This window comes from Bos grunniens, chromosome 27, assembly GCF_055505025.1.
Source record: "Bos grunniens cultivar Pamir isolate PY7600 chromosome 27, Bosgru_T2T1.0, whole genome shotgun sequence".
NCBI classification, from domain to species: Eukaryota; Metazoa; Chordata; class Mammalia; order Artiodactyla; family Bovidae; genus Bos; species Bos grunniens.
The window spans coordinates 34,750,375-34,777,703 of NC_141191.1; the positions used below are offsets into that span (position 1 = coordinate 34,750,375).

General features: G+C 56.6%; 1 protein-coding gene across 2 annotated transcripts in view; it reads left to right on the top strand.

The window, feature by feature from the left end:
- Positions 1 to 3,747: 3,747 nt before the first annotated feature.
- The window catches only part of ADGRA2 (adhesion G protein-coupled receptor A2), a 36,873-nt gene continuing 13,291 nt past the window's right edge, over positions 3,748 to 27,329 (top strand). Inside the window, exons 1-2 of one of the 2 annotated variants that reach the window (XM_086380205.1) lie at positions 3,748 to 4,155; positions 16,335 to 16,406. In XM_086380205.1, the coding sequence (XP_086236331.1) occupies positions 3,890 to 4,155; positions 16,335 to 16,406 (338 nt within the window). In that variant the 5' untranslated portion in view covers positions 3,748 to 3,889. The remainder of the gene's footprint in view (positions 4,156 to 16,334; positions 16,407 to 27,329) is intronic. The other variant, XM_086380207.1, reaches the window with a different exon arrangement.

Here is a 27,329-nt window from a genome sequence, read left to right on the forward strand (position 1 = left end):
CAGTGGTTAAGAATCCACCTGCCGGGACTTCTCTCATGGTCTAGTGGCTAAGACTCTGAGCTCCCAATGCAGGGGACCCGAGTTCAACCCCTGGTCAGGGAACAAGCTACAACTAAGACCTGGTGCAGCCAAATAAATAAAATAAAAAAAATTTTTTTAATTAAAAATAGTTAAAAAAAAAAAAAGGAATCCACCTGCCAATGCTGGGGGCATGGATTTGATCCCTGGTCTGGGACGATTCCACATGCCACGGAGCAACTAAACCCCTGTGCCACAACTACTGAGCCCATGCTCTAGAGCCTTGGAAACATAACTACTGAAGCGCCAAAAGCCCGTCCTCCACAACAAGAGAAGCCACCGCAGAGAGAAGCCGAGCACCGCAACTAGAGAGTGGTCCCCACCTGCTGTGACTAGAGAAAAGCCCAGGGAGGAGGGAGGAGGGTTCAGGATGGGGAACACATGTATACCTGTGGCGGATTCAGTTTGATATTTGGCAAAACTAATACAATTATGTAAAGTTTAAAATTAAAATAAAATTAAAAAAAAAAAAAAAAGAGAAAAGCCCACATGGCAGTGAAGACCAGCACAGCCAAAACAAATAAATACATTTATATTTAAAAATCCTGATTTCCATCACTTCCGGGCTGTGTATCCTTGGGCAAGTTTACTATTCAGGGTGCCTCTTCCCCTTCTGTCCACTAAAACAGCCATCTTCACCCTGGTATGAGGACAAAATGAGCTAATTCTCCTAAAAGGTAGTTGCAGGTGCCCGACACATAACAAGCCCTCAGTAAACGCTGGCTGCCCTGTGCTAGCTCTGGTCTGCTCTGGGCTTGGAGGAAGGGGACACAGATCGTGACCCCCCATCTTCCACTCTCAGCTGCCCCCAATGGAGGGTCTGGTCAATCATGGGAGAAGAGCTCCCCCAGCCACTGCCTGACGAAGGGGAATGGATCAGCATTGCGGGTGGAGGCAAGAGAGAGGCTAGCCAGCAGCTAGCACCCAGCAAAGGCAAACTCTGTCTTTTTTTTTTTTTTTTTTTGGACATTTTTTCCTCTATTTGTTTATTTGGTTGAGTCGGGTCTTCATGGCAGCACGCAGAATCTTTGTGGCGCCTCACGGACTCTTTATTTGCAGCACTCAGATTTAGTTGCTCCGAAGCACGTTGGATTCTAGTTCCCCTACCAGGGATCAGGCCAGAAAGTCCCAAGGAAAGCTTCTTGAGAGAGGGCTTAGAGGGTGCGAGCCCCAGGGCCCTTAAGGGGACAACAATGGTCTGGTGAGTTGTGGTGAGTTACATTTCTGCCCCAGATTGGACTAACATTTTTGATCAGGCCTCCTCACCCCCCATTTTGTTTCAGGCAGGATTAATTCAGCCTTCTCCCTGTATCACACTACCTTATCCCGAGTTCAATGAAGAGGTTATCCCACACCATCAGGGCCAGGGCCCAGCTTCCTAACCAGATGTCATGAGGGTGGGAGCTCAGCTTGAGTCATCTTTCTATCCCAAACAAACTTCAGCACATGCAGGCAACTCATTCATTCCAGCCTGTATCTCTGAGAACAGATAACCAGGAAGGTTTCTCATGGGGAAAGCTTTGAGTGGCTCAGAGAAAACAGTATGCAAAAAAAGGAAGCGGAGGATAAGTCCCCAACCCTGTCTCTACGGCTCATCCATCACCTTTCTGGACGGGAAGAGAGATCAAAAGGGATGACCAGCAGGACAGGACAGCATTTTGCAACTGTTTCCACCCCGCGCCTCATTCCCACCTGTGAGGAATCACTGCCTCATTAAATGTCATTTGGCCTCGATTCAGCCTCAGAGAGCGGTTGTTGCAGTGGAATTCCTTTCCGGACTTAGAGTGTCTCCGCTGAGCAAAAAAAAAAAAAAGAAGAAGAAATGACAGGAGGGCTGTGTGACCCCGGACCGAGGCGTCCCCTGCTCTTCTCTGAGAAGTTCCCCGGCCTGGGAACAGGAGGGCCGGTGGCAGACCTGCCTGTGGGCCGTGGCTCTGTGACGACCCTTCCTAGGAATGCAGGCCTGGCTCCTGCGCCGCCCTGAGGAGGGCTCCTGCTGGGGGGAGGGGGGCCGTCCCCTTCTCCCTTGCTCCATTTGCAATCACTATTTATTTATCTTTGGAAGTTGAAGGAACCAGAGCCTGCAACTGGGAGAGGCTTGTGGAGCCAGAAGAAGTCCGTGTCTGGGCTCAGCGTCTGCCGCCCACACAAGGGAAAGAAACCCTTCCCAGGAAAGGGGGTGGGTGGGGGGAACCCCGCTGACAGGCCACCGTGCTGGAAAAGGTGCCACACACACCCATGGCACCAGAGAAGGCGGCAGTCATCAGAGAGACCACTTTGGTGGCCCAACGGAGGAGGGGGAAAGGGGGCTCGCCTCAGGGGTCCCCCAAACCCCAGCAGCCTGCATCTCCACCGCAAAGTTGCTATTAAGTGGCAGAAAAGGCCGCCTTCGTGGGGAAACTGAGGACGTAGGCTCACTGGGCCACACCTCACGCTACCCTCTGTCCCCAGCCGGGTTCCCAGCCTGCATTCCAGCCCCTCTAAGACTCACTGAGAGTTTTCATAGCCACCTGAGTGGCCCCCGCCCACTAACTCATTCTCAGGCCAAAACTTGCAGTCACAAACTAGGGGGCGGAAGGGCCCCTTTGGACTGCGGAGATTTGACACCCCACGATGTTAGGGGCTGTGTTCTTAGTCAGAGCCGCCCAGACCGGGCCCTCCTGACTCACTGCAGTGCTCTTACCACAGCCAGTGGGAATCCCTGCTTTTGCCTTCTCAGTTCTGCTCATTCCCACCCACCCACGCCCCCCGCCCTCCACACACGCGCGCGCCTGCGCACGCACAGGGTTGTGGAAAAGCTAGGCCCCTAGATCTGACCTGTCTCGGCCTTTGACCCCTCCTGGCCCAATGACATGAAACCCCCGCTGGGCGAGGTCACCCGGAGGATCCGAGAGCCTCCTTCGTCTCCAGCTTGTATATATCCTGCGCTGACTGGAGCAGGGCTGCGAGAGTGAGCGCCTGGCTTCCAGCCTGGCCCACCAGGTCAGGGGTCAGGGGAAGCCGAGTCTCAGCAACCCTGGAGCGGGGTACAAAGTTCATTCCCACCCAGGGACATCTCTGGTCAAGCCCGCGGGTCGATGAAAGCCCCAGAAGCATCGGGGTGCAGGCTGGACGGGCAAGAGTGAGGCAGGATTCCGTGGGAAGTGCTAGCGGTTGGCTGTGGTTGTGGAGAGGAAGAACCTCAGCTCCGGGGAGAGGGGCGGCCGGGAGACGTCCAGGGTCAGGGCGGGCGTGGGGGACGCGCGGGGCCTCTCCCCGGCGGGCCGGCGGCGACTAGGAGGAGGACAGCGGCCTGACCGCTCATCGGGAGGCGCTAGGGCCTCGCGGACGGACGAGCTGGCGAGGGGAGGGCGCCCTCTCGGGAGGGCGGGCGGGGGCTGGAGGCGGCGGCAGCGGCGCCGCGCCGAGCTGCCTCCATCCATGGCACGGAGCGGCGGCGGCGGCGGCGGCGGCGGCGGCAGGAGCCCGGCGCGATCCGCTAGGTCCCAGCCCCGCGCAGAGCGAGCAGGCGACGCAGAGGGGCCCGGCCTCATCCGGCCCGGGCGCACGGCGCCGAGAGTCGGGCCGCGCCGCCGGGGGCCGTCAGCGCCGCGCTGACAGCCGCGCCCGCGTCCTCCCCGCCGGGGCGCTCGCCGGACATGTCCCCGGGGCGCGGCGGCGGGGACCCCGGGGCTCGCCTCCGCCCAGGGCCCCCCGCCCCGCCCTCGGGCGCCCCGGGCCCCCGCTGAGCACGCCTCTCGCCCGCCCGGATCCCTCCGGCCGGCGCGCAGACTAGCCCTGGCGCTGTGGGTCCCCGCGGGGCGATGGGCTGATGGGCGCCGCGGGACGCAGGATGCGGGGGGCGCCCGCGCGCCTGCTGCTGCCGCTGCTGCTGCCTTGGCTGCTGCTTTTGACGCCCGAGACTCGGGGCGCACCCGGCTGCCCGGTCCCCATCCGCAGCTGCAAGTGCTCGGGGGAGCGGCCGAAGGGGCTCAGCGGCGGCGCCCCCAACCCGGCGCGCAGGAGGGTGGTGTGCGGCGGCGGGGACCTCCCGGAGCCTCCCGATCCCGGCCTTCTGCCGAACAGCACCGTTACCCTGTGAGTACCCTACTCGGTCCGGCCGGGCCCCAGTCCCGACGAAGGCACGACAGGAGACTAGACGGGAGGGCTGGGGAATGGGGGACAGAGACGATTCCACCACTTCAGAGACTTCGGGCCTGAGTCCAGAAGCCGAGAAAGGAGGCTTGGGAGAAGCAGGGGAAAGATTAGGGCTCCAGGCGTGGAAGGAGGGAGGAAGGAGCACTGGGGACGGATTCGCCCCAAAGAGAGGCACCGCGGGGCGCCCACTCACCTGTACAGGTGAAGGGGAACGCGCGCTGGCGGGACGCCCAGACCCCTTGGCTTTCTAGCCGGGGCTGGTGTTGCGGACTTCGGGGACCTAAGGTGGGTGGGATGGGAGGAAGGCTCAGCGGAGATCGACGCCTGCGGCCCAGTAGGTGCCTGTGGTCGTCACCACCGCGGACGCGTCCCTGGACGCACTGGGGAAGTTTCCCGGGTTCAGCCCGCGGGCCTGGATCCTCCAGATGGGGGCGCTCCATCCGACCCCGGGGCCTGCCAGCCCGGCTTGCAGCCCGTCTCTCTAGCTCAGGCAGGAGGGTGGGTTCGGAAAAATGTCTATCCTTGGGGTGCAGGCGCTTCTAATGTGAACGAGAACCCCCGGCGTCCCGATTCCTCTTGGGCCCCTGTCCCGCCGCGCGCATCTGTGAATTGACCTGTGCTCCTAGTCCTGCATCCCTTCCTCCTCCCTCCCTTCTCGGATGTGAAGACGAACTTTGGCCGTTTCGCGATTGACTTCTTCGCGCAGATTGCAGAGAAAGAAACCTGGCGGAGGGGAAGGAGGCTGCCTCCCAAACTCCCTCCGTCATCCCGTCGTTCCCTTCTCAGCCCGGGCCTTATTAAGCCCTCATTGGCAACCGGCTCTGCCCGCTGCGCCACAACCCGACCCCCAGCCTCCCCAACGAGGGTCCGAGATCCCGCCAGCCCGCAGGAGAATTAGCGACCGCTCCCCACCGCAGCGATTTCCTGCGCGGACCACGTGCTCGGAGCTCCACGCATGCCGTGGAGTGGGGGGTCCGGCCCTGGCGGCGGCCCCTTCCTGTCCTGTCCTAGACCCAGCCTCCAAGCCGCTTCCCCTTCCCTGTCCTCCTGACCCTGGTGGCGACCGTTTCCCCACCACCCCTTGCCCTGGAGTTGGAGCTGGCTCAGGGTCTATCCGATTGTGTCCAGAACAATACAGTAACGACTCTGGTTGGGTGAGTTCAGAGGCTGTGCGCTTCCTGACAGGACACGACTGGTCAGCCTCTGACGTTGGCCGCCTGGCCTGCATTCTCCCCAGCCTGGGGTGGGTGTGTGCCTGTGTGTATTAGCGGGGTGGAAGCCGTGTCCCTCTGCTCTCTCCCGGGTTCCCGCCACTCAGGGGATAGGGCCATGGCCTGGGAAGACAGCTGTGGCAGCTGATTCCCGTCCCCCTGAGAGTCCACTGGTGTGGAAGTGTCCAGACAGGCCTGGGCATTCCCCAGCCCACTCACTTCTGGAGGAGAAAAATGCTTGCTGTGTGGAATGATTGGGCCAGTGTGTCTGTGTGAGTCCCTGCTGGGTGATGAGAATTGAGCTCCGAGAGGGGTGTGTGTGCATGTGTGCCCTGGATCTTTCAGCCCTGCTCACACACATGTGCTGCCATTAGGGCATCCTAACGTACTGACGGCAGAAAGAAGGGGAAAAACATTAAAGGTGGTTTTGCAGCACATCTTAGAATGATTGGGCAACTAATGCTTTCCAGCCACGGCTAATTCCCATGGATGCCACTCCAAGGAGACAGCGTGGGGTGAGAAGATACGTTCTCAGCAAGAGAGACGCTGGGTGAAAAGATATGGGGATAGGGTGGCAGCCAATAGGACTCCTAGCTCACCTTCCCATCCTTAACCATCCCCAGAGGAAGGGCCGCCCCCCTTTTGTCCCAGGCCACTGACCTACCTGGGCCAAGATACCTTCCAAAGAACAGCCCCCCACCCCTCAGCCTGGCTAGACATCTCCGCAGGGACAACGGACAGGGCAGGCCAAGCTGGAGCACCCATGAGAGCCCGCTGGCCCGTCAGCCTGCCCTGGGGTGAGACTGGGACCCACCACGGACATTTGCTTCAGAGACTACCCCACGGACTCCACCTAACCCGGATCCAGACTGCAACCCGTCCCCCAAGCTGGCTTTTAAAGGAAAAGAGCCTACATTCTCCTTCAGCAGAAGTTGGGCAAGGATTCTTTTCTGGGGGTTCAGTGCCCCCAGTAAACCCATCCCTAGCCAGCATGCATCTCAAGGGAAGAAGGGCTGGGAAGGGGCTTCAGCCACTCCAGTCTGGCTGCAAATGGAGGCGGAGAGCGCGGAAACCTTCACACCCTCCCAAACCCTTCCCTCCTTTATTATTTTTTTCCCCCAAAATTTCTCCTTTCCCCTTTCTGCCCATGACCTAGGGCAAACAATGGACTTGGGCCAGTAACCTTTGCATTATAGCTTTCCCCTCTCTCCTCCCGTTTTCCTCCAGAATGGGCCGCCAGCTCTCAGTCCCCTCCACGCACCGCCCTGCCCATGTGGGTCCTGGGCGGGCAGGGGAAAGTCGGGCCTCCACTTTGGGAAGCCTGGCAGACTCTCCAGGCAGAGAAAGTGCTAGATAAGGTGCCCGTCTGCAGCCAGCCTCCAGGCTGATCAGGGGCAACCCTGTCAACAGAGCCGCTCACCTCAGGGAAAACCCTTCCGCCCCCACCCTGTTATCTGCGTCCTGCCTTCTGTTTTGCAGGCCCCTCTCTCCACCCTTGGCTTTTTTTTTTTTTCTTTCCTCTAATGGATTTTCATTCGCAGTTTTTCCAGGAAAGTAGAACTCTTGGCTTTCTTCCTGATCCGTCTGCCCACCCCACCCCCTAGTCTCACAGCTGGTCCAGGGGGCAGCTGTGGGCATGTCCCCGCCAACCCCACCCCCAGCCCAGAGCAGGAGCCTTTACCGGCCTCCCTTGAGGGGCAAGTTCTCATGGGGGAGAGTGGCTTATCACAGGCAGGGGATGCAGACACAGACCACTGTGAGACCCCTGCTCACCCCTAGGCAGCAGCTGATGGGCCTGTCCTCTGATTCTGGGCTCTGGGAGTTACGGAGATGGGGAAAGTGGAGAGGGGATATTCAGGGATTCCACGAAGAGACTGATAATGGATAACTCTAGAAGGAAATCTCTCCTGAGGACCTCCCAGGACCTCTGAGCAGGCCCTCAGAGGATACTGGGCAATGTCATAAGTTTCTGGGCGCCCTGGGCCAAAACAGACCTAAGAGACCAGCAGGTCCAGCCCCTACATGAACATCTGACAGCTGAGCAAACTGAGGCCAGGTGGGGAGAAGGCCACATCTTGCCCCAGAGCCGCACAGTTTAGCTGGCTGATGCCAGCGTCAGGATTAGCTGGTGGGGTTCCCCTCGTGTTCCTTTCAGGTAAGAGAGTCAGTGTTCACCTGGCTGGACTTGGGAGCCAATGGACACAAAGGCTGATTTAGAAAACCTGGTTCCTTCCCAGCAGGACCCAGGCCCCTTTGACCTGGGAACATTCCAAGGCTGGGTGGGGATGGGAGGCAGGCATGGGACAGTTGAGGAATCCTCATCCACTCAGTCTGGGGGGTTGCCCACCACATAGGTTGATCCCACAGGAGAGAAGGAGCTTGGGCCCTGCAGATGTGCCTGACGGTGGCTAGGCCCCTTTGCTGTGAGTTTGGTGGTCTTCAGAGCACCATGGGGGAGGGAGGCCCCTTCCCAGCCCTCCCCACAGCCCCCTTGTGCCCTCCCTTAAGCACCCCTCATCCCAGCCATGGGGTCCAGTTGGGGGAGCTGGGGGCAAAGTGTGCCAATGGCCTGCAAGGAGCCCCAAGGGGAGGGGAGAGATGCTGACTGAAGGGGCGGGCCCACGCGGCCTCCCCACCCCCTTCCCTTCCACCCTCTTTCCCCCATATGGTTCTCATAAGGTCTGGGCTCAGAGACAGCAGCCAGAGGAAGTGGCTGTGTACAGAGAGCTTTTGTGCGGGAGAGGAGGGGGGTGGGGGAGGGAGCAAGGAGAAAAGAGGGAAGGAAGGAGAGGGAAGAGGCCCAGGACTCCAACACACTCTCCCTTTAGGGGGGCTCTGGGACCCCCCGCTTGTCTGAAGTGAGGAGCCCTGAAGAAATCCATGTGCCTCCCTGACTCTCCCCCGACCACCTCCTGGAGTTGCTGATGGCCACCAGAGCCCAGGTTCCAGGACTCATCAGCCATTCCCGGAGGTGTTAGGAACCCTGGCCATAGGTACAGGGCCCAGGGTCTCATCTCAGAAGCACCAGGCAGACAGCAGAGCCCTCCATGCTTCCCTGGGTTGAGTCCTTCTTGCACCTGAGACAGTGGACCTAAAATTCAACCCCCATTCATCCCGAGTGGGGCCAGGACCCAGAATGGGTTATTTGCAGAATTATTCAGAACCCATGCAAGAACCCAGCCACTCCTGACCCCCCAAGGAAGTCTGTTTTTGCTACTACAGCTCACCCCTCTGGGCTGGGCTTTCGGGGGTGTGGGGAGGTGGCCTGGGATGCAATCCTTAGTCCTGGTGAGTCTGAGAATTTCCCCCAAAGGCACAGGCAAACCAGTGTAATTTGAACCTCACCATAAATTGACCCTTAAATTTGGGGTCATGTGTTTAAAGGGAGCAAGTGTTCCTAAGTTTATGCCACATGGGAGTCATTGGGGTAAGAACTCTTTCCTGAAGGAGAAAAAGTTCCAGCCACCTCTGAGTTGATCTCCATCCTTCCATTCCGGCAAGCATGTCATCCCCAAAGCCCAGAGAGGGGAGGCGAGTTCCCCAAGGCCACACAGCCTGGACTGAGACCCCCCCCTTCACTCCCCCATTCCACCCCTCCCCCCCACCCCCGAGGTAGAGCCTTGGCCTCCAGGGGCCCAGACGGAGAGCAGGGGAGGGGAGGGGAGGGAAATGGCCCTGGGCTGGGGAACCAGAAGGAAAATCCGGTTGACGGCTAAGACGGGGCTGTTCAGAGGGGCTGTTTATTTTCATTCCCCCAGCCCAGCCACTCTGTTCTATTTAGAGCTTAGACACTGACAGGACAAAGCTGCCTCCTCCCCTTCCTCCCTCCTCCTCCTCCGGGGGGCCCCCATCCTTCCCAAACTCCAGAACATTCCTTTGCTTTTAGGACTGGGTGATGGGGGTGGGGGAGCAGAGACGCTGCGGAGTGTAGCTAACGCCCGGCGGCCTCCCAGGACCCCGCTTTCCCAGCCCTGGGAGTGGGGAGAGGCCGGCTGGGGGAGACGGGTGTGCAAGATGGATGGGGCCAGGTGAGGGGCACGGGACAGTCTGTCACGGAGGAGCAGGGAACCGGCTGGAGGGAGCAGCCCGGGAGGGAGTTCCAGCCTGAGCTCGAGGGCCCAGACGTCTCCCAGCTGGAAAGCAAAGAGGAGGTCGAGAGCCCCCACCTCCCGCTTCTCTCCCTCCCGCTCCGCCCTCCGCCCCCAGGGCGCTTCGCCTGCTGGGAGCTGTGAGTTGGAGCAGAAACTCTAGATTTCAGGAGACTCAGGGTGGGAAAAGCCATCACACTAAGGAGTGGGCGTTTCCAGTTCAGACCCTTCTTTTCCTAAGAAGGCACCCCAATTGCGGCTGACCTGCCCAAGGTCACCCAACTCCCAGCCAGATCCCTTGACTCCAGCTCCTGGTCAACCCTGTTCCCACACTGACCAATCAGAGCCATCCTCCCTGGGGGCACGGAGATAACCAATCTGCTTCCTCCACGTGCATAGTGAGCCAGGAAGAGAGGCGTCCACCCGCACTGATACACGTGTGCTTAGGGGACCACTGTGCAACATCACTGCACAGAAGACTTGGTGGGGAAGTGGAGGCAAAGAGGAAACTGCCTCCTGGCTTGGGAAAACTGGGGGTTCATGGACCACCCCCACTTCCCCTGGAGCTGTACCCCACCAGACTCCCGCCCACCCACCCAGTCCGCCAGTTGCCTGTGTTGTGTGTCTGGCCTCTGCTGCCAGGAGGCCATAGAGAGCTGGTCTCTGCCCTCAGGGGCCTTGCAGGCTCAAGGTGGAGGCTGGATACAGGCTCACAAAGGATAGAAGTGGAGCCTCCAAGTTCCTAAGGAAAATCTCTTGAATGGAAGGAGTAAAGGGCTAATTTATGCTTAGGTGTAAAAGATTGATAACAGATCCTTTCAGGTTTATTTGTATTTTTTTAAAAACCCACTTTCTTTGCCTAAAAGTCTGAGTCCCCCGTGGTGAGATTTTAGGCCGTGTCTGCAGGAAGTGTGATTGGGAGTAAGTTCCCAGCTTCCTGAAACCGGGTGGACACAGCTATACAAATAGTCCACCCTATCCGACACACGTTCTTCCACCTTCCCTGAGTGGGAAATGGTAGACACCCGGTCTCATTTGTGTTTGCAGTGCTGGTGTGTTCCCCAGGGCCCAGCACACAGCAGGTGTTCAGGTAGGATTGGTGTGTTCCCCAGGGCCAAGCGCACCATAAGTGTTCTTGTAGGATTGAATAATGAGTGAGTGGACGCCCAGGGGTGAATGCTCACAACAGACTCAATTCCAGTGCTGGGGGCTCCCACATCCCAGTCAAGGCATATCAACTACCCACCATGAACAGCTGTAGGTTCGCCTTCTCCAGTTTCTTGGTTTCTGCCTGCTGATCGCCCAGATGCAGTGCCCCTGCAGAGAGGGCAGGTTAGAGAAGAGGACCGCGGGAAGGTCCTGTGTGTAGGAGCCACTGCAAGACAATTTTCGTCTTTACCTTGACCTCAGGCCCTGCCTGGACAGCTCAGTTTCAAGGCTGAGGTCAGAGGCTGTCGCAGGACTGCTGCTACTGCTAAGTCACTTCAGTCGTGTCCGACTCTGTGCAACCCCATAGATGGCAGCCCACCAGGCTCTCCCGCCCCTGGGATTCTCCAAGCAAGAACACTGGAGTGGGTTGCCATTTCCTTCTCCAATGCGTGAAAGTGAAAAGTGAAAGCGAAGTCGCTCAGTCGTGTCAGACTCTTTGCGACCCCATGGACCACAGCCTACCAGGCTCCTCCATCCATGGGATTCTCCAGGCAAGAGTACTGGAGTGGGGTGCCATTGCCTTCTCCTTCTCCATGTCGCAGGACATGGCCCTCTAAAGCCTGGGGAGAAGAGGCCCCACCAGGGTGACCTCCTAACCAGTAGGTGTTCAGGGCTGACCGGACAGTCTTCCAGCCAAGGGAAGGATGGCAGGAGGTATGGGAGTGCCGTGTGTCCTCTCCAGCATTTCTGTGCCCCGCAGTCAGGCTCAGTGGAATGGGCACAGCCTTTAGGCAAAGGTATGTGTCAGAACCAGGCCCGTGGACCAGAGGCAGTCTCACATTTGGAGGCCCCATTGTCCCATCAGTCATGCTAAACTGCACCCACATCCTTCATGAAACTGAACGATGATTGCTAATTGGCAATAATATGACATTTAGTAGTTCTGTAGTTAAACCTTCATTAATTTACACTTGCAGCACCTATATTCAGTAGTGGTTTTTTTTTTTTTTTTTTTAGGTTTCAGATGCCCTAATGGGCCTGGAAATGCTCCAAGGCCCTGGGTACTGTGCCCACGGGAGGAGGGTTAGGGGAGAACGGTCTCACATTGATGGTTATGAGCCTGGGGCTCTTCTTGCATCAGCAAGCAGACCACCCTGCTCCCCACACTGACAGTCTCCCAAAGACACGGCCAAGGTGCCAGCAGCAGGTGTTGGCGACGGGGCCCTCCCAGCCCAGAGGACCCTGGCAGCAGCCTGCATTCCAGGCTCAGAATTCCTGGAGAGCGTGGGGCCCTGACGTGTGTGTGTGCTGGGCCAGGTGGGGGCTGGGAGGGTGACACGTGCGACTCTTCCAGCACGTGTGAGACCCCTTCGGTGCAGGCATGTGCTGGCCCCACGCCCCACTGAGTGGGGCCTGCGGGACCCCTACAAGGGTCATCTTGGATGTCAGGCCGGGACCTAGCGAGTTCTTGCGGCTGCCTGGAGGCCACAGGGCCCCAGCTGACGCCAGCCACTCGCTCCTGTGGCCTCCAGCCTCGTCGTTAGCAGTAACGCTGCTTGCTCCTCTTCCCTAAAATAGGACCCGGGCGCGGACAGAGTTCGGGAATGGACGCCGTGTGTCCCCTCTCTTTGGCCGGGTTTCAGATTCTGGGGTAGTGAACAGAGGCCTCCAGGGACTGGCCCCCCTTCCTGTGAAAATGTGACCCTGGGTGGTAGTCGGGGGCGGGGGGAGGGAGGAAGATGTTGAGGATGCTGGGCTGGGCCAGCCAGAGAGGCAAGTGGCGTGGTTGGGAAGAAAACCCTCCTGGCGGGTACACTGTACTTGGGCTGGGAAGGCTGCTGCTGCTGAGGTTGTTGGGAGAGAGAGGTGGCTGAGAGTATTAGGAAGAAGGGGTCAAGACTGCACCGTGTCTGTGACTCTGGACAGAAGCTTGGGGCCGCCCTGCCTGTTTGCCTCCCATGGGAGCCGTGTGTGGTGGGAACATTTTGCTTCCTAATGGATGAGGCTGTGTGTGTGTGTGTGTTTCATTTACCCCCATGAGCAGCCTTGTGACTGCCAGCTTCCTACCTCCCCCAAACGCGGTCCCAAATTCCTGGCCAGACACACAAGGGGCACCTCCGAAGAACTGAACCCGCAGACACCATTATTTCAGTCCCCACACTCTGGGACGAAAATAAAATCTCCTCAGCCTGATCTAGGTTGTTAAGACCAAAAGATCCAATTTTGGCTACTTGGGGGCTAAACCATAATGGTATCAGTGATGTCTTTCCAAGAACTGGAGATGTGGCAAGAGAGGGTCCATTGGAGGGGGAAGATGCAGTGATGCTGGCCTGGGGTCCCCACTTCTGTGAGTGGCTTAGAGGGTAGGGGATTGGGAGAGCATGTTCTCGAACACAAGAAAAAAAAAAAATCTCATTTTAAGACTCTCCAGGCTGGGAGTTTGCACTGGGCTGGCCCAGCCAGCTGCATGGGCTGCAGCCAACCCTGCTCCCACGCTGCTGTGCCCTCTCCTCCCCGGCCCACAGAGCCCACTTCAGAGGGGGCGGGAGCCAGGAGGGAGCTCTCCTGGACCAGAGGCTCAGCCTCACCTGTCTCGGGTGCTAGGCCCCATCCTTTGCTCTGCTCCCAGGCCACACGCACACAGACACACACAGACACACACACACCTACGCACACAGCACCCCGGCTGCCTCGAGATCTCCCCGGCAGCCCAGACTTCCTCGTGGGGGGCGGTGCTGGCTACAAGCAGACTAGATCAGGGATGAGGGTTAAGGTCACCAGCCCCATGTGGCCTCCGAGTACTTGCAATGTGGCTGGTCTAAATTAAGTTGTGCTGGAAGAGGACACTGCACACCAGATTCCAAGACAGTACAAAAAGAAGGAAAATAGCTCATTCATAATTTTTGTTATGTATATAATTTATATTGTGTATTTATAATATATAAGTATATATAATATATATGTAATGTTTTCTATTTATAATATAATTATATATTTATAATACATAATAACATATGTATTACATGTTAAAATGATAACATTTTGGATGCACTGAGATAAAGTCTATTATTAAGATTAACTTAATTTTTAACTTTTAAAAAGTGTGGCTGCTAGAACGTTCTGAATTACATGTGCAGCTGGCGTTCTACCTCTGTTGACCGACTCTGGGTTAAATTTGGGGTATGTGAAAGGTGTTCAAGGGTTAAAGGCTGAAGAGTCTGGGGAATGTGGGGTACCTACTCCCCAACACTACCTCTAGACGTGTCTGGATGGGGTTCTCCAGTTACAATCCTGAGTTTTAATATTAGGGATTTGGGAATTGGAGACTTTTTTAATTTTCTGTTTTTAATTCAGCGATCTGTAAACAAAAATCTTTTGCTGATAATTTTGAGATAATTTTTTCTTAGAAGGTATTTATTTTCATTCCTAAGGTCAATGTTTCTCAAACTGGGATCCACAGATATATTTGCAGGAAATAAAACAGCTTTCCGCTCCCTTTAACAGGTCCGTACGCCATTCAAGTTTGGCAGTGTTCTCAGGCTTCCCCCTTGGTGCTCTGGGCTGTGATAACCTGGCTCCCCCATTCCTCTGTCCTTCCATACCCCTGACCCTTCCCTGTGCTCCCCACCCCCATCAGCATCCTAATCTGTCTTCCTCCCAAGACCCAGGCAGGAGTCATCCCTGGAGAGACCTTGGGGTGGGGGAGGCTGAAACAGATGCCCTTTCTCACCCTTCCTCCTGGTATTTTAGGATCTCTCCCCCACATAAGGATACTGAGGGGTCCTCTCGCCTTTTTTTGACAGTTAATGCAGCCTCTGAGCCTCAGGCCCTGAGGCTATATGAAGAAATGAGGTGCAGATGACGAGGGGCAGGTTTGGATTTAAAACTCACACCATCAGGAGCCTGTCACCACCAAGGGGGCAACCCCAGCCCCACCAGACCCTTAGAGCTGTAAGAACTGACAATATTATTTACAATCAGCCACCATAGGTAATGGGAAACAAAACCATCCTTGGGAAGATCTCCTGGAGGAGGAAATGGCAACCCACTCCAGTATTCTTGCCTGGGAAATCCCATGGACAGAGGAGCCTGGCGGGCTACAGTCCATGGAATCGCAGAGTCGGACACGACTTGGCAACTAAATGGAACAAGAACAAAACGCATAAAATGAGAATAAAGGGGTTCAAGAAAGTTCTAAGTATTCATATGATGACTACTGTGATGTGCTTTTTGAAATATCAAGGTGTGTGTGTGTGTGTGAAGCACTTTGGAAACATAGCACTTCCCCGGAACCCGTCCACATGGTCACTGTGGATGATGAGGTGGAGAGACAGTGAGGCGGGGTCCAGGAGGGGAGGAGGGGGCCTCTCTGCAGAGCGGAGAAAGCAGGGAAGGAGATGAGCTGCACCTCTTTCCCTTCACCCACAAAGCCCTTCCCGCCCGTGCCTCCATCCGGCCACGGTCTGCCCTCCACATGCCCCTTGAACTTGGAGTAGCGCAGATGTCTGGGGTCCTCTCACTGTTGGGCTGGTATGTGCACCCACCCACTTCCAGGAGGCTTTGCACAGAGCTCGGACAGCCCCTATCATGCCCAGTCCCTGCCCCCTGCCCTCTCTCTTACTGTCCAGCCCCGAGGCTGCCCACTGGAGAGGAGGCCGGAGGCCTGCCCCTCTGGCCTTCCCAGGTCTGCTCTCCACTGCTCAGAGCAAAGATGGGAAACCCTTTGCAAGAGCTTGGGCTGAGAGGCTCATTAAAGCCTTTTTTTTTTGGTCTCACATGGCATGTAGGATCTTAGTTCCCCAACCAGGGATCGAACCCACGCCCCCTATAGTGGAAGCATAAGTCTTAAATTCTGGACCACCAGGGAAGTCCCTCATTAAAGCTTTTTAATAAGCAATTAACTCAAGGGATGAGCCCTTTGACTGGTCTGGATTTCTCTCCTCCCAGCGGGGAGCCTGGCAGAGAAAGACCGAGTGGGTGGGCAGAGTGGGTTCCGTCAGGAACTTGGGGCCCCCTTTCCGCCTCCCACCAGTACAAACAAATAAACAAACAAAGACTCAGAGGCAGAGCCTGAGGCTTGGGCTCCCTGGAGCGGGGGGCGCCCAGGACTCCATCACTTTCTTGTCAAGGTTGTAGACAGGCTTAGGGACGCACAGGCACTCTGTTCCTCTGAGTTGGGGGTCTTTGAGGGCAGGGAGGGAGGGGTCCCCTTCTGGTGAGGCCCTGAGCTCCCAGAGTGATGGAGACCCCAAGGAAGGGCAATCCCTTCCACTTGCCCCCACACCTACTGGGCTTCTTGTTCTACTTGCTAGACCTTTCTGCCCATCACTGTCCTCAGGTCAAGGCTGACGGCTTGAGCAAGACAGAGCTATCGGGGTGGGGGAGAAAGGTGGGGCTGTGGGCTTGGGCCTGTGATTCCCAGGTGGAAACAGAGTAGCATGCCTGCTTATATGGAGCCCAAGTCAGATCCAGGCTGCGGGATCCCGGGCAGGTTGACATGGCGGAGCTGGGGCTCAGTGGGCTGACTGTATTCTGCCCGAGCTATTGGCTGGCTCCTCCCCGTGGTCTCCTAGAGCCCAGGGTGGGGCTGCTCCTTGCACAACGTCAGGGGGCGCCACTTACGCAGAAGGCAAGTGTTCTTCTCCCATCTGTGTTCTCCCCGGTTCTCCAGGCTCTTGAGCAACAACAAGATCACTGGCCTCCGGAGCGGAGCCTTCCTGGGACTGTCCCTGCTGGAGAAACTGTAAGTGCTCAGGCGGGGTGGGCCAGGGAGAATGAGGGGTGCTAACTGCCAAGGGGCAACGCGACCCAGAACCTGCTGGCGGAGCAGGGCCCACAGTTGGACTTGACCACCAAGTGGAGGGCGGAGGGGCTGGTCTGGGAAAGAGAGACCCGCTCCCTCCCCGGGGACAGCAGAGAGGCCTGGGGACACCTCGCTGGTCCAGGCAGGGGTGGGGCTGTGGGAAGCTCATTAACGCTCTTTAATGAGCAATTAGCTCCAAGGGCCAAACCCCTTAACTGGCCAGAAGCCACCGCCCCCTCCCAGCTGGGGGCCCAGCAGACCGGGCAGAGGGAGGGTTTAGTGTGACTGGGGCCTCTTTCCTGCTTCCCTAAACACAAGCAATAAACAAAGCTCCCAGGGGCCAGAGTCCTGGCCAAGGGTGGGGACAGCGGGTCACGTCCAATTCTCCCACTCACTGTTCCCCCACCACCCTGATTACTGTTGCATCAGCTGCCCTGTGGGGCTGGAGCTGGTGGTGGGGCCTTCGCTTGGCAAGGGTCCTGCTAGCCCGAGAGAAGCTCCTTCCCCGAGTTGGGGACCTGCCTCTATCACGGGCAAAGTCGGTACCAAAGGAGAGGATTGAATTGAGCCCTCTCTCAGTTCCCCGTTCAGTTGGCAGCTTCTGATCCACAGCCTGTACAACAGCTTTGGGTCCTGTCTTCTCCACGGGACACCTGGGCCTCCTGTCCCTGCTGGAGCCGGACCCTCTCTAGCTCCCCCACCTCCAAGCCCCCCACTGCCATCTCCCATCTCTGCTTCCACCCCCTGGGCATTCCCAAGGCCTCCAGCAGGGCCCTGTCCCCTCCAGTACCATTTTGCCTAAAAAGCTTAGATCAGAGTGATGGAGGCTACTCAAGGATAAGGCGGACACCTCCTTTCAAAGAGCCAAAGAGATTACCGTCTCGTGAGCCCACAGACCATGCCATATATAGAAAAATGAAGCAGGTCGGAGTTTCTGTGAAGTCCAAAGGAGGGCTCAGGGAAGGCTAGAAAGTTCAAGGGTAGTAGAGAAGCAGTATCTATGTGAGATCTTTAACCGGGACAATAATCTCATGAGGTTGTCTCCATGATGCCCACTTCCCAAGAGAAGGGCAAGCCCCTCTCCCAGTTCCCTTGGGGCTCGGGGAAAGCTTAGTGGCCTGGCTGGGTTCGTGGGGGTGGCAAGGCAGAGCGTGTTCCGTGTGACCTGGGCATCTTGGAGTTGGGAGGGGTCCCGGGATGCTGGCCGTGAACACACACAGCCATGACCAGTCTGCTCCAACAGGGAGGAAGGGCTGCCACCAAATTCCTTTTTAAAAGACTCATTAGGGACTTCCCTGGCAGTCCAAGTGGTTGAGACTCTGAGTGTCCACTGCAGGGGGCACAGATATGATCCCTGATCAGGGAAGTAAGATCCCGAATGCCAAGTGACACAGCCAAAAATTTTAAATAAGTTTAAAAAAACACTCGTGGAGATGAAAATGGAAAGCCATCCCTCTGTTCTTGCCTGGGAAATCTCATGGACAGAAGAGCCTGGCAAGATAGAGTCCATGGGAGTCTCAAAGAGTTGGATATGACTTAACAACTAAAAGATAACAACAAGTTTGCATTTTATAGTTATTTTTTTCTCACGGAGTATTTTTTTTAAACAAAATGTTTTATTAATTAAAAAAAAAAAAAACCTTTGTATAAAAGCAAAAAAAAAAACACTTGTTAGGTACCAACAAAAAGGGAAAGATTTTCTCTCTCAGGAGCAGCTAAGCACTCGGGAGCTATAATTCCTGCACTCAGCCCAGGTCTTAGAGGGCTGAAATGCCAGAAACCAGATGCTCCCTCCAGGGATCTTTTGGAGAAAGACTAACCGCAGAAGCCTCTGGAAGCCTCTAGGACATGCTTCCAGCTTTTCCGTCTTGCCTCATCAGCCCCAGACATGCTGGGTCTGCCCACTTGCTGCGTCTGCTGGGTCATCCTTCAGTCCCAGGAGGGTAGATTTTCTGATGAAGATGAGAAGATGGCCCTCTCCCCGACACCCCACGCAAACCTACAGTACCCACGGGGACCTGAATCACTGCACTGCAGGTGCATTCAAACCACGCTGAAAGTGAAAGTGAAGTCGCTCAGTCGTGTCCGACTCTTTGCGACCCCATGGACTGTAGCCCGCCAGGCTCCTCTGTCCGTGGGATTCTCCAGGCAAGAATACTGGAGTTGGTTGCCATTTCCTTCTCCAGGGGATCTTCCCGACACAGGGATCAAACCCAGGTCTCCCACACTGCAGGCAGAATCTTTACCGTTTGAGCCACCAGGGGCCCCTGTCAAACCATGGAGGCAGGCAGAGAACAGTGGGACTGGAGTTGGGGTAATGACTAAATGCCCCTGCCATGTTAGGAATCACCTAGTTGTCCGCTCTCGAGATGTTTCTTGAGCCCCCTCTGTGTGCCAGGCTGCACGCTGGGCGTCAAGAGTGAACACAGCAGGCCAGGTGTCTGCCCCATGGAACTCACCTGCCACGGACAGGACCCAGACAATAGCCAAGAACTGAACAATAAATCAGGAGACCCTGAATGCTGCAGAGAAAAACAGCCAGCAGGGAAAGGGGGACAGAAAGCTCTGGAGTGGAGATGCTATTTGATGTAGTGAGGTTAAGGCCTTGCTGGAGTTGATGGAGCCCGAGCCCTTGGGAGGGAGGAAGCTGACCGGCAGGTAGCCTTCTGGAGGCAGAGGCAGCAGCAGGTTGGAAAGCCCTGGGGTCCAGTCTGGCTGGTAAGTTTGAGGCGCCCAAAGAGGGCAGCAAGACTGGGGAGTGGTGCGAGGTGGGGTCAGATGGAGCCTTAGGTTTGCTTATTGGTTAAAAGTGGAGAGACAGGGTGGTTTGTAAAGTGCCTTCTGGATTTTAAACTCTATGATCCTTGGGTGTGGGCGATACCCACGGTGTTTCAGGAGAAGGAAAAAATATCAAAGAGCCCAGTGACACGGCCACCTGGGCTTTCAGAGGAGGGGAAGCAGAAGGGGATGCTGGGTTCAGCAGGCGCCCGCACTTCCCCAGGATGGAGAGGCAGTGCGGGGCTGGAGGAGCCCAGGGCCTCGAGCCTGGCTGAGCACCGCTATATCAGTCAGCCTTCTGCAGAGGGAGACAGCACCGAAAGGAGATGAATGTGTGTGTCCTTATATAAATAGGCAAAGAAATTAGTCAATCAGTTGGGCTTCCCAGGTGGCACTAGTGGTAAAGAATTCACCTGCCAATGTAGGAGATGCAAGAGCCACAGGCTCAATTCCTGGATTGCAAAGACTCCCTGGAGAAAGAAATTGCAACCCACTCCAGTATTCTTGCCTGAAAAATTCCGTGGACAGAGGAGCCTGGCAGGCTGCAGTCCATGAGGTTGCAAGGAGTCAGATATGTCTGAGCCTTACATAAACATACATTTAGTTAGTAGTTAAATATTTTAGCTACACAGCAAAGCTTTCTAGATCTTAGCTCCCTGACCAGGGATTGAACTCAGCCCCATGGTAGTAAAAGTGCCAAGTCCTAACCACTGGACTGCAGGGGAATTCTAAGAAATTATTTCTTTATCCACCTGCTAATGCAGGAGACTTCTGTCAAAGTAGATTTGATCCCTTGGTCAGGAAGAGCCCCTAGAGAAGGAAATGGCAACTCACTCCAGTATTCTTGCCTGGAAAATCCCAGGGACAGAGAATCCTGGCGGGCTACAGTCCATGGGATCTCAGAGTTGGACGCAACTTAGTGACTAAACAACAACACAAATTTATTTTAAGAAAATGTCTCAAAAAAAAAAAAAAGAAAATGTCTCATGTAATTGTGTGTGTGTGTGTGTGTGTGTGTGTGTGTGTGTGTGCATGCGCTCAGCTGTGTCTGACTATTTGTGATCCCATGGACTGTAGTGTGAATTGTGGGGACTGGAAAATCCAAAATCTGTAGGACCGGTCAGCAGGTTGGAGAGTCAGGCAGGAATGGATGCTGCAGTCTGAAGGCAGAACTACTCTGGAAAACCTCGGTTTTTACTCTCAGGCCCTTCAAATGGTTGGACAAGGCCCACCAATGTTAGCAAAGTCATCTCCTTTATTTAAAGTCAACTGATAGATTCATCAGTAGATGTTAAAACCACATCTTCAAAATACCTCCACAGCAGCACCCAGATTAGTGACTGATTAAGTCACTGGGTGCTATAGTCCAGCAGTCCCCAACTTTTTTGGGTACCAGTTTTGTGGAAGACAAATTTTCCACGGACAGGGTGGGGGGTGGTTTCTGTATGATTCTAGTGCATTACATTTATTGCGCACTTTATTTCTATGTAGTGGCAATCTCATGATATTCTGCCTTGATTCTAGGGTGAGGGTTTGTGCTCCTATGAGAATCTAATGCTGCCACCGCTGATCCGAGAGGAAGCGGAGCTCAGGCAGTAATGCAGGTGATGGAGAGCGGCCATAAACATAGATTGAGCCTCAGTTGCTCACCTGCTGCTCACCTCCTCCTATGCAGCCTGGTTCCTATGGGCTAGGGATCGGTACCAGTCTGTGGCCCCGGGGTTAAGGAACGCGGCTATAGTCTGACACATAGAGTGATCATCTCAGTCACTCCCCAGAGGTGGAGAGAGGCCCTGGGCTCTGGTCCTGGAGATGCTAATGATCAGGTCAGCAAGGGCCTGGGAATCGCTGACAAGGTAGGCAGGCAATTCTCATGCCCGTCGGGGTTGGGAACCAGCGGACCAGATGACCCCTACACTGTGGGCCTATTCATCGCGAATGAGACGCCATGGCCTGGTGTGCAGTTGGTGCCAGGAAACACTGATCTCTCTGTCCTCTTGGACTGGGCTGTCCAGGCTGCCTCGGTGGAGCCAGTGGCAGCTTCACATCCCACGGCCAGGCAGCAAGTCCCATGGGAGTTATCAGCCCGCCCGTAACTCAGTCTGGGCTGCTCCAGGAACTGCCAGAATTGCCTGCCCATGCCGAGTGCCCCTCTGGCCTCTGCAGATGGGTGGGGTGTAAGGGGCCCCTGTTTTGCAGTGCAGAGCCCCGAGGTATAGGGGAGAGGACACAAAAAGGGCCCCCCGAGGGAACGTGCCTGAGACAATCCCATGGGTGGACCCGTGGCCCCGGGAGGGGTAGGGTGGGGTGGGGTGGGGAGACACACCTTTATCAGCTAGGCAGGCTGGACAGGAGAACCTGAAATAGCCTGGCAAGGTTCAAGGATAGTCCAGGCCTGTGGCTGAAGAGCCCAGACTTGCGACCCCCTGCCTCTGAGCCCCGTGGCCCACCGCCCCTCAGCGCAGACTAGCCTGTTGTCCAGGGGAAGGACCTTTGGGTGAAGGGACTGGTGATGAAAAGGCACAGGACTTCGCCCTGGAGTGAAAAGAGACTGGGATGTAATTGCCCCTCCATCCTTCACCTTCCGGGTGCCTGTGCAAGCTGCAGGCTTCTCGCCTGGATCAAAGGGCAAGGCGCAGCTCCCTGATGGGCGATCACCGGGGTAAGAGGCTCTCACCCAGGACGACAGCAGGGGGACACTTCGGGCTCTCAGTACAGGCGGTCCCCTGCTCCTCAAAAGAGTTCTAAGTGGCAAGATGTCATACCAGCCACCCCTGATCGCTTGATTCATCCGCAGGCCCCAGCCCCGGGCATGCGGTGGTGGAGACGAAGTGTCTGCGCGGAAAGGTCTCGCCGGCGATCGGATCGTCTCTCGGGTCCCGCGCATCTCCGTGCGTTCAGCAGGGACCCGGCCACCGGACTTTCCCCGCAGACCCGAGCGGGCCACGGCGCAGACAGCCCCCTCGCGGGGTGGGGTGAAGGCCGAGGGAGCCCCGGACTGGGCGTGCGGGCCTGCTTGTGGGTCCGCGTGGACGCGCGCACGCCCCCAGTGGCCTGAGCACGCCTGGAGCCGAGGGCCCGGGGTGGGAGCCTGGAGCCGAGGCCCGGGATGATTTGTCGTTGCCTAATGAGATTAATGAGCCCCGGGGGCTGGTATGCGGCGGCGCTGGGGCTCTCATTAGACGCGGATGCTCACGGGAACGGTGGGGGGCGGGCGGGGGACTGAGGCTCCCCAGCCAGGTGGCTTCCATTAATCTGTGGGCGGGGCCGGGGGCCGGGCTCTGGCGTACCCCACCCCCGCCCCCACTGCCCTCCCGGCCCGCGCCGCCGGAGAGGAACGCGGAGCAGAGGCTGCCCGAAGGCCCGGGCAGGGAGGCTAATGGGTCCAGGGACAGCCCTCCTGCTCGCTGCTGTAGGCCCAAGGCCTGGCACGGGGTATGTGCTGCATAAATACCTATTGGATGAGGTCAGAGACAAGAGGGGCCCGGGGCATGCGGGTGGGAGGGAGCCTCGGACCGTCTGGGTTTTCCTCCTGGCCCCCAAGACCTCTCCCTTTCCCGCCTCCCCTAGACAACCTCTGTACCTGCGGGGGTGTCGTGCCCACTCCGCAGCCAGCCCTCCCCCCCACTTTCTAAGGAACCCTGAAAGTCCTGGAGGGCCCAAGGGAGCTGCTCTGCGGCCTCCAAACCTATAATTTGGTTTTCAAACCCACAAGCAGGGAGGTCTGTGGGGGCCAGAGGGAGCCAGCTTCGTGCTGCCCCACCCTGTCCGAGTGTGGGTACACACTCACACACATACACACACACACACTCAAATACGTACTGTCATACAAGCTCACACACTCAATAGTTTAGTGAGACCTAATTTACATACCATAAAGTTCACCCGTTTAAAGGGTAGGATCCAGTGGTTTTTGAGTACACTTACAGCTGTGCATTCATCATCATCATCTAATTTTAGAACATTTTCATCATCCCCTAAACCAACCTTGAATCGTTACCAATCACTCCCCCCATCCTCCACCCTCTGTATTTCCCAGCCCTGAGCAAATGCTGGGCTTCCCAGGTGGCTCAGTGGTAAAGAATCCGCCTGCTAATGCAGGAGAGTCTCTGGTTCGATCTCTGGGTCAGGAAGATCCCCCGGAGAAGGAAATGGCAACCCACTCCAGTATTCTTGCCTGGGAAATCCCATGGACAGAGGAGCCTGGAGGGCTACAGTCCATGGGGTCCCATAAGAGTCAGACACAACTTAGTGACTCAAACAGCAACCACAAGTAACCACTAAGCTACTTTCTGTCTCTGTAGATTCGCCTGGCCAACCTACAGAGACAGATACACAGAGGACCACGCTGTATGTGATCTTTGGTAACTGCATTCTTTCATGAAGCACAGTGTTTTCCAAGTTCGTCCATATACTATGTATTAGCACGTCATTTCCTGTTTATTTCTTTAATTATTATTTTTGGCTGCATTGTGTCTTAGTTGTGGCACACAGGATCTTTGCTGTGGTGCGTGGGCTTAGTTAACCCACGGCATGTGGGATTTTAGTTCCCTGACCAAGGACTGAACCTGTGTCCCATGCATTGGCAGGCAGGTTCTTAACCACTGGACCACTAGGGAAGTCTCTACATCATTCTTTTTTTATGACCAAATACTATTCCATCGTATGAAGAGAGCATATTTTATTTCTTCATTCATAAGTTGATAGGCATTTGGGGTGTTTCCACTTGGGGCTTATGAACAGTGCTGCTATGGATATTCCGTGTATGTTCTTGTGTGCGTGTGTGTTCACTTCTCTTGGATATGTACCAAGGAGTGGAATTGCTGGGTCATGTAGGGCTTCCCTGGTGGCTCAGTGGTCAAGAATTCGCCTGTTAAAGCAAGAGACACAGGTTCAATCCCTGGGTCGGGAAGATCCCCTGGAGAAGGAAGTGCAACCCACTCCAGTATTCTTGCCTGGGAAATCCATGGACAGAGAGGACTCTGGCAGGTTCCAGTCCATGGGGTCACACAAGAGTCAGACACAACTTAGCATCTAAACAACAAAACAACAACAAACAATGGTAGCTTTAACTGCCAAGCTGTTTTCCAAAGTGGCTGCGCCATTTTACGCTCCCATCAATAACATATAAGGATTCCAGTCTCTGTTTTTTAAATTATAACCATCTTAGTGGACAAGTATTTCCCTAATGGTGTTGAGCACCTCTTCATGCATTCATTGGTCATTGGTATATTCTCTTTGGAGAAATGTCTGTTCACATCCCCTGCTCATTTTTTCAGCTGGACAATTTGTCTTTTTATCATTGAGTTGTAAGTTCTTTATATAATCTAGATAAAAGTCCCTTATCAGATATATGATTTGCAAATATCTTCTCTCATCCCATGGGTTGCCCTTTCTTGGGTGATATTCTTTCAAGAGCAAAGGTTTAAAATTTTCAAGTCCAACCTATCAATCAATCTGCTGTTTTATTGCTTGTGCTCACACAGTCTTACACACTCAGCTCCTTGCACTCACACACTCAATCTTACACACTCAGCTCCTTGAGCTCCTCTTCCCCAAGAAGGGTATAGGGTGAGATTTGCTCCCAGGAGTCCCCTGCCCCCCAACTTCTGCCATAGGGGGATCCTACTCCTCCGTGTGGGCACAGATACAGGGAGAGGGATATGTCTGGAGTCGGGGAGCCTGGTCTGGATTAGGCGTGGTGGGGGTGGGGAGGGAGGTTCCGCGCATAAGCTGCCTTTTCGCCAGGTTCCAGGACCAGGGAGGGCCCTGTGGAAGCAGACAGGGGGCGGGAGATTACAGAAGGACGCACATCATGGACGCATCCATGCGTCCTTGTGACCTCACCTAAGAGATGAAGGGATCAGATGAGAAAGACCAGAGCAGGGGTTTGTAACCTGGGTTCCACGGGCCTCTGAAATCAGGTGCAGAGTACTGGGGGGTAGTGCATTCTTCTGGGGCGGGACTCCATAGCCCGCAGCAGATACTCAAAAAAGGATTCCGCTCAGCCAGGAAGGTGCTGAACCACCAACCAACCGGTAGGGGCCTCAGAGGCCCATGGTTCTGTGTGAGCATCTCCTACCACAAGGGAGGGTACAGCCCCAGAGCTGCGCCCCCACCTTGGGGACCAGGAAGCCTGAGCTGCTAGGGGCGGTGGGGGGGAGCAGCCCCCATCGGGCTATCAGTTCAGCGCAGGGAGCTGCCCCTGGCCTGTGCCCCTCTCCCCCTGGAGAGGACCAGGGACTGGTAGATCCGGGCCAACTCTGAGGACACTCTGTCCAAGGGCTGCCTTGCCCACCCCGGAAGCTGCTCTACGGGTGTGAGACTAGGGGGTCAGGACTGCAGACACTCGCTGGAAGCTCCCCTCTCCAAAGGCCCCGGTGGCCGGCGGGGGCTGCAGGAAACCCGGGGCAGGAAGGGGCTGGGCCCAAGCCGCCTGCCTTGCTCCCATCTGTGGAGCATCAGTGGGGCAGCTGGGTGGGGGTTCTTGCGGGGGGGGGGGGGCGGGGAGGAAATGAGAATATACAGTGAGCAGAGAGGGAAGGGGCGGGGGGCTGCAGCCCGGGCCCCTTGGCAGCCCATGAAGGGAAGTGACACAATGAGGAATGTGTTTCCCCCGCGCGGGGTGGGAGGCAGAGCCCTGAGAACAGCCAGACCCCCAGAGGGGCCAGGGGGCACAGGCCGGAGAGGCATCGGAGGCGGGGGCTGCGCGGGTGGGGCTCTGGGCAGCAAGTGGGGGCGGGGAGCGGGCAGGAAGGGCAGCTCGGGGTGGGGGCCGTCCCCATCTCCAGACTCCACCCTTGAAGGAGCCTTCTGGGCGCTGCGTTCTCGCACATTCCCTGCCTGCACCCTGGGGGTGGAAGTCACCCCGTGGGACACACCCTGATGGCTTCCTCTTCTTTCTCAAGGGGCGCAGGGTTATGGAGGCCAGTTCCTCGGTGGGAGAGGGCGCTGAGGTGTGAGGACCCCGGCCCAGGGGCAGGGCTGGGCAGGGGACATGGTCCATCTCTCTCTGTTTGTCTGTCTCTGTCTCTTTCTGTTTATGTCTGTCTCTCCGTCTCTCGATCTCTCTGTTATTGCCTGTCTCCATCTCTCTGTCTCTTTCTGTGTCTGTCTGACTCCATCTCTCCATCTCTCTGTCTCTCTCTCTCTCTCTGTTATTGTCTGTCTCTGTTTCTCTCTCTGTCTCTCTGTGTCTCTCTGGGTGTTTTTGTCCCCAGCTGGGCTGGCCCGTGTGAAAACAGGCCCCTTGGTGGGAAGGCGCCTCCCCATCCTGGACACCCATTTCCTCTCCCCCAGCAGGGAGCTGGTCAGTTAACCCCCTCCTGCCCAGAATCCAGAGGTGCCCCCGAGGCTTTGGCCTGCAAAGCCAAGAGCCCCTTTCTGGGGCTGGGGCTGGGGATGGCCAGGCCTTGGAAAGCAGGTGGGCCCCACCAGCGAGCTAGCTGGGTTACTCCAGGAACACCACCGCACCCCCCCACCCCCAGCCGTGCTCGCCTCTCTCCTGGGCGCTCCGGGGGGCCTGAGAGGATGCTGGAAAGCAGGAAGCAGAGTGGAGAGCCTGCAGCCCCCTCCCAGTGGGCAGTGAGGCCTCCTGGTGGGGTCTCTGTGAGCGCTGAGCCTGTGCTGGTTTGGTTCAGGAAAGACCCAGGTGGGCCCCGGGGAGTATGGGCGAGAGGCTGGTCCGGCCAGCCCCTCTCCTGCTGCTGTGACCACACAGAGGATGGGGCGCTGATGCAAGCCGGGGTCCGGCCCTCACCTTGGTGGTCCCAGAGGGCTGCCGGGTCTGGTGGGGGTGCTGGGGCCAGGTGGGCACTGGCTGGTCCCCAGGGACGGTCTCTTCAGTCTCTGCCGCCCCTCTGGGACGTGACAGAGGGGAGGGAGGGTGACACTCTGGCTGTGCGGTTGAATCTGAGCCACAGACTCGGCCACCCTGCAGGTCACTCCTGGGGGGTGCTCCTTGGCCCTGGGGAGCCCAGGGGGCAGTCACCATCTTTCCTTCAGTCCAATCTGTGACCTGCTGGAGGCCAACCTGAGGTGACAGTTCCCCTGCCGCCCTCTGTCTGCACTGGGGGCTCCGAGGAG